The 6,409-nt window shown below is 41.2% G+C and overlaps 1 protein-coding gene across 4 annotated transcripts; it reads left to right on the forward strand.

Annotated features, from left to right (window-relative positions):
• The first annotated feature begins 439 nt into the window (after nt 1–439).
• Nucleotides 440–5,477, forward strand: ERCC8 (ERCC excision repair 8, CSA ubiquitin ligase complex subunit). 4 transcript variants are annotated; one of them, XM_040331904.1, is made up of 3 exons: nt 440–567; nt 1,695–1,757; nt 4,053–5,477. In XM_040331904.1, the coding sequence occupies exon 3, from the start codon at nt 4,184–4,186 to the stop codon at nt 5,381–5,383; it is 1,200 nt and encodes a 399-aa protein (XP_040187838.1). In that variant the 5' UTR covers nt 440–567; nt 1,695–1,757; nt 4,053–4,183; the 3' UTR covers nt 5,384–5,477. The 4 variants fall into 4 exon arrangements, with proteins under 4 accessions (XP_040187838.1, XP_040187839.1, XP_040187837.1 ...); XM_040331905.1 differs by lacking the exon at nt 1,695–1,757 and having other exon boundaries at nt 440–572; XM_040331903.1 differs by lacking the exon at nt 1,695–1,757.
• Nucleotides 5,478–6,409: the final 932 nt, after the last annotated feature.

Raw genomic sequence — 6,409 nt, forward strand, 5'->3', positions numbered from 1 at the left:
TGTATACAAAATATTAAGTCTGTATATACAGTATCCATAGTGGGAGAGAATGGTGTGACTGTCACACACATGATGCATGTACCCATGGTATGTAGGGTGTACATACCGATAGTAGAAATGAGGGTAGAAAAAGGGATAGCCAGAGTTGGGGTGTGGAGAAGGACACACAGTGGACACACACGTCGCTCCCCTGACAGGCACACACATAAGAACACACACCGAGCAGTCTGAGCACACGGGTGGTATAGAAGCCCTCCTGTACACACGAGTATGGGGGGAGACCCTGACACACAGTAAAGAACCCTCCGGTAGTAAAGCCCGGTGCTCGGTACCTGGTCGGGGCCGGCTGTGAATACTCCGCTCCTCACGTACACTCCAGCACACGCGCACTTGGCGGAAGGTGCTCGCCGAGAGACACAAGCTCGGAGAAGAGAGAGGGCGCGCCGGGATGACGTCAGTCGCTCGGCAACAACCAGTGCTACCGTCGTCGCAGATGTGGTGAGATCATCCGTGAGAGACGGAACAGGGACGGGAAGTTGTGTGGTGATGGTAATGATGTGATGTGATGTGAGGTGAGACTGTTGGTTGGAGGAGCTGGGATTTGATAGTGGGGAGCCTAGTTGGGATTTCTGGGTCGGTTCGGTTTCATTGGAACCGTGTTGTGTTGAAGAAGTGTGGGGTTGGGGAGGCTCTGTGGCCTGCAGTCAGAGAAGAGTACAGTGGAGGCCATAACTGACCTCGTTCTGAAGCTGGGTACCTACTATAGGAAATTGGAAGAAAAATGCTGTACGAGGAACGATTGGCAGTGTGTACATTAATCGTATGGAAATAGTCGCATGGGGAAATTGTATATGAAAAGAAGCAAATAATGACCCAGAAAGAAGGTGGCCACAAACATAGAAATTGTACACATGAAAGAAAGTTTGCCTTTGTTGTCTGGGAATTTTCGTACAAGCTAATACCATTGTCGGCTACATCGTGATACACACCTTGGTGGGAAATCAGACGACCGTTGTGTAGCCCATTTTAGAAACATGTTGGGTGTGAAGTTCCTGGCTATATATTTCTTGCTACCGGTATTATCATAATTTATCACCAAAGAACAACCCAACATGTATTCTCCTGCTCTTGCCAATTGCAGTCATGCCACATATGTGTATGTTAGTTGTTTGTACCCGTAGTACAGCCCAGAATCAATGGTGTGCATTTTACTTTTATTTTTTTATCCTGTCTAAAACACACAAACTAACACCTGATGCCAATTATATTATTATATATATATATATATATATATATATATATATATATATATATATATATATATATATATATATATATATATATATATATATATATATATATTTTTTAATTCTACACAGATATGCTGACCGTGACCTTGACCCTAACCATAAACCCTTTCTGTAATTAATAAATTTGTATACTTCAGTTGGTTCATCGAGTTCAGTAGTGTGCTTCATCTAAAAGTCCCAACATTTAGTCTTCCTTTTCCAATTAATCGGGGATGGAGGTATATACCAGGTTTTGCCTCATACAAAGTCCCACCTTAGCTTTAGTATAGCATAATGTTCTAACCATAAACCTGGCAACCTTGATCTTGTGTTTTTATTTTTTATACATTTTTTTGCTTGTTTTTTCACATATTTGGATTGTTTACAATCCTTTCCTGCAAGAAGATACAATGTATCATTCTCTTCATTCAGAAGAAGAAGGAGGAAACCCCACCCTTGATCTGGCCAGTAAGTCTGCTTACACGATCAAACATCTTTTTTACACAATGTGCATGTGTGGGTTTAGTAACACTTTAACCACTTCAGCTTTTTTTTTCCCTCAGTTTAGGTGATACGTATTCTTCTATATATTTTTGGTAAAAAAAAAAAATCGCAGTAAGCGTTTATTGATTGGTTTACGCAAAAGTTATAGTATCAACAAAATTGGGGATCATTTCATGGCATTTTTATTAATAATTTTTTGTTTACTAATAATGGCAGCGATCAGCATTTTTTTATCGTGACTGCGACATTATGGAGGACACATCAGACACTTTTGATGCTATTTTGGGACCATTCACATTTATACAGCAATCGGTGCTATATAAATGCACTGATTACTGTGTAAATGTGACTGGCACTGAAGGGGTTAAGTGTGTTATAGGCATGTGTTCTAACTGTGTGGCTACGTGTGACATGACACTGATCACCGCTCCTGATGCCAGGGAACAGTGATCAGTGTCCTTGTCACTAGGCAGAACGGGGAAATGCCTTGTTTACATCAGCATTTCCCTGTTCTTCCTCTCTGTGAGATGTTCGCGGGACTCCCGGCGGATATCGAGTCCGCGGGCCCCGCGGTCACACTCGCACGCCCACAATGCCGCGTCTTAAAGGGCAACAAACTGGTACGTCAATATGCCCAGCCGTGCCATTTTGCCAACGTATATCGGCGTGAGCCGATCGGCAAGTGGTTAAAGGGTCACTAAAGGAAAAAAATGTTTTTGCTGAAATGACTGTTTACAGGGTATAGAGACATACAAGTTAACTGATTCCTTTTAAAAATGATTACAAATAGATAAAAATCAATCATATAATGTGCCTGCAGGTTATTTTCACTTTTAAACTGGTTTCATGTTCCTGTGAACTAGAGAGACACACAGAACAAAAACAAACAAATCCAGGGCAGTGTTTTGTTTTTAAAATTAATCTGATTGGTTCTGTTAAGTTTTAGACACACAGTAATGACAGCTTAGACCACAGTGAAAATCTCCCAGTACTGTGGTTATAAGGAAACAGACAACCAGGAAGTGTGGAGTTTAGAGCAGTTTTACAGCAACATCAAAGCAAAAACGAGCAATGAGGACATGAAACCAGGACTGCAGTAAGGTAAAGGAAGCTATTTAGCTAAAAAAAAAAAAAAAATCCTTGTCAGTGGCACAAAATATTTTATCAATGCAAACGCCATACAGATCATCGAACATAAATTGTGGTGGTAATATTCTTTATTTTTAAATTAAACTTTTTTAGTTTTATCTATATTTTTATATATAATTTTTTTTTTTTTTTTTTTTTCCCATCTTCAGTTTCAGAACTAAACTCCTGGAAACTATGCCCAAAAATCAATGACACACCATATAACTAGAGCACCAGATCTTTACTAACCTTTAAAGGAACACTAAAGGTTTGTTTTTTATTAGATCAATTGATTGCTGTAAGCTAGAGCATTTAAATATCACTTACCTCGTTTTTCCTTTTGACCTCCAAAATACAGTAATCCAGGTTTGAAAATGCCATTTCCTGTCTCTCCTCTTCTTGCTTTCCACCAGCATCTGAGCGCTTTTGCATGGTGGAAAGCAGAATGTGCTCACCCCCTCCCTATGACTACAGCCCTGCGTGACGATGCTCTCTTATCCCTCACAGGCATGGGGGCTAAGCCTAATGGGAACTGTAGTTCCCATTAGGCCGTGATGTAGCAAGAATGAATGCGCACCGCAAACCAGGAAGTCAGTGAGAATAATGATTCAGGAGTGACGGAGGTGAATAAAACAGCTCGATTTGAACAGATATCAAACTAGTTCTAATGCAAAACACTTACTTTTTATTTTATCAGCTACTGTCAGACTTTAATTTAAGAGGAAAATATTTTTGTCTTTACAACCCCTTTAAGACCACAGAATGTGATGTGGGTGAGTCCAGGCACCTTACAGCAAGTATAAAGTGCAGATAATTTACATCTTTATCTTGCTTTATAAGACTACGGGGGGGGGATTTACTAAACTCAGAATCTGGTGCAGCTGTACGTGGTAGCCAATCGGCTTTTAACTTCAGCTTGATCAATTAAGCTTTGACATAAAAAAAAAACTGGAAGCTGATTTCCCTGCAGAGCTGCACCAGATTTCACAATCTCAAGTTTTAGAAAATCTCCTCCTATGTTAACAGCGTAGATTATAGTTACTATGTGGTGTTTTTTTTCATGCAAGGTCCACTTTAAGTAACTGCAGCATTGAATACATTATCACACTTATTGTTTGTATTTTCTTGCAGGCATTGATCAGAAAACTCAAGATAGACTAAAGAGTATCATGGCTTTCAAAACCGAATTCTAAATCATGCTCTTTATTCTTGTGGCATTGGATTTTAAAGCAAATGAATGTTTTTTCCCTCTGTTTTGAAGAATGCTCAGCTTTCTGTGGTCCCGGATCTGTGGCTTAGATAGCCCTGTTCGCCTCACGCGAGCTGAAGCCACACGGAGAGTACTAAGTTTGGATTTAAACAAGGACAGGAATGTTGAGCGAATACATGAAAATGGGATCAACACACTTGACATCGAACCTGTGGAAGGAAGATATATGCTATCTGGTGGATCAGATGGAATTATTGTTATATACGACCTTAAAAATTTGACTAAAACACCTTCGTATACATGCAAAGCATTGTGTAAGGTTGGTAAAGGCCTCCCTGATGTACACAAATTCAGTGTTGAAACCGTTCAGTGGTACCCTCACGACACTGGAATGTTTACATCAAGCTCATTTGATAAGACTCTGAAGATATGGGACACAAATTCACTAAAGCTAGCTGAAGTCTTCCAGTTTGATGGTAATGTTTACAGCCACCACATGTCTCCACTAGCAACCAAGCATAGCTTAATAGCAGTTGGAACTAAAAATCCTAAAGTTCAGTTATGTGACTTAAAATCTGGCTCTTGTTCACACATATTGCAGGGTCACAGAGCTGAAGTGTTGTCTGTCTGCTGGTCTCCACGCTATGACAATATTTTAGCAACTGCAAGTGCCGACAGTAGAGTAAAACTGTGGGATGTCCGCAAAGCTACAGGGTGCCTGATCACACTGGATCAACACAATGGAGAGAAATCAAAATCTTCTTCAGAAGCTGCTAACACTGCCCATAATGGGAGAGTGAATGGGTTATGCTTTACCAGTGATGGGCTCCATCTATTGACTCTTGGCACAGATAACAGAATGAGACTATGGAACAGTGCTACAGGGGAAAATACTCTGGTTAATTATGGCAAAGTTTTAAATAACAGCCGTAAATGTGTTAAGTTTACAGTTTCAGTGGGCTGCAATCCAGACTTTGCATTTGTTCCAGTTGATAGCACAATAGTTGTGTACACCATATATACCGGTGAAAAAATAAGTGTTCTGAGAGGACATTATAGTGATGTAGACTGCTGTGTCTTTCAACCTCAATATCAGGATTTGTATAGTGGAGGCAAGGACTGTGATGTTTTGGCTTGGGTACCCGCAATGCGGGAGCCTGTTCCTGATGATGACCCTCAATCATCTAGGTCGCAAGCCCATATTCACCCTGCATTTCATGATGCATGGAGTAGCAGTGATGAAGATTCTTGATGTCAATTAACATATTTATTTTGTTGTATATTCTGTTATTCAAAATGGCAGCCTTTTTGTCTTAAAGCAGTATTAAAACCAAAAATGTAATATATTTCAGCTCACCAATCATATATGTGGTGGCTGCACTAGGTTTTTTTATTTTTTTTAGAATCTGTTTTCACCTGTGCCAGTGACACACCTTCTGTATTAAGGTGCCTAAACTCTGTATGAAGGCTCAACAGTGTCCCCTTTAGCCCCCATTCACACCTAGGCGTTTTGTCGCCTGTAGTGTGACGCCGCAGCAGCCCCGAGACGCTGCAGGGATGAAAACACATTGCCCTCTATGGAGATGGTTCACATCTCCACGCCGAACGCCGTACGCCTGCCGCCTGAAAAAAAGTCCTGGACCTTTTTTTCAGGCGGCTTTCGTCGTTCGGCATAGGCGATGTGAACCATCTCCATAGAGGGGGTGAGGCTGCATTCACAATCGCAGCGTTTTGTCGCCGCAATTCGCGGGACAAAACGCCGCAATTTTGTACGCCTAGGTGTGAATGCAGCCTTAGAGAGCAGCATTGTCAGTCTGGAGGATGGGGAGTGTTAAGCCGCGTACACACGATCAGTCCATCCGATGAGAATGGACCGTTTTCATTGGTTAACCGATAAAGCTGACCGATGGTCCGTCGCGCCTACACACCATCGGTTAAAAAAACGATCGTGTCAGAACGCGGTGACGTAAAACACAACGATGTGCTGAAAAAAACGAAGTTCAATGCTTCCAAGCATGCGTCGACTTGATTCTAAGAATGCGTGGATTTTTAACCGATGGTCGTGCCTACTAACGATCGTTTTTTTTCCCCATCCGTTAGGAATCCATCGGTTAAATTTAAAGCAAGTTGGCTTTTTTTTAACCGATGGTTAAATAACCTATGGGGCCCACACACAATAGGTTTTGACCAATGAAAACGGTCCATCAGACGGTTGTCCTCTGTTTAACCTATCGTGTGTACGAGGCCTTAGATGGACTAGCAGATTTAACTACTTTAA

This window comes from Rana temporaria, chromosome 1 (genome assembly GCF_905171775.1).
Source record: "Rana temporaria chromosome 1, aRanTem1.1, whole genome shotgun sequence".
Taxonomy (NCBI): Eukaryota; Metazoa; Chordata; class Amphibia; order Anura; family Ranidae; genus Rana; species Rana temporaria.

What these genes read in the sequence shown, in the direction of transcription:
- ERCC8 (XM_040331905.1), top strand. Translation starts at nt 4,184, where the DNA reads ATGCTCAGCTTTCTGTGGTCCCGGATCTGTGGCTTAGATAGCCCTGTT.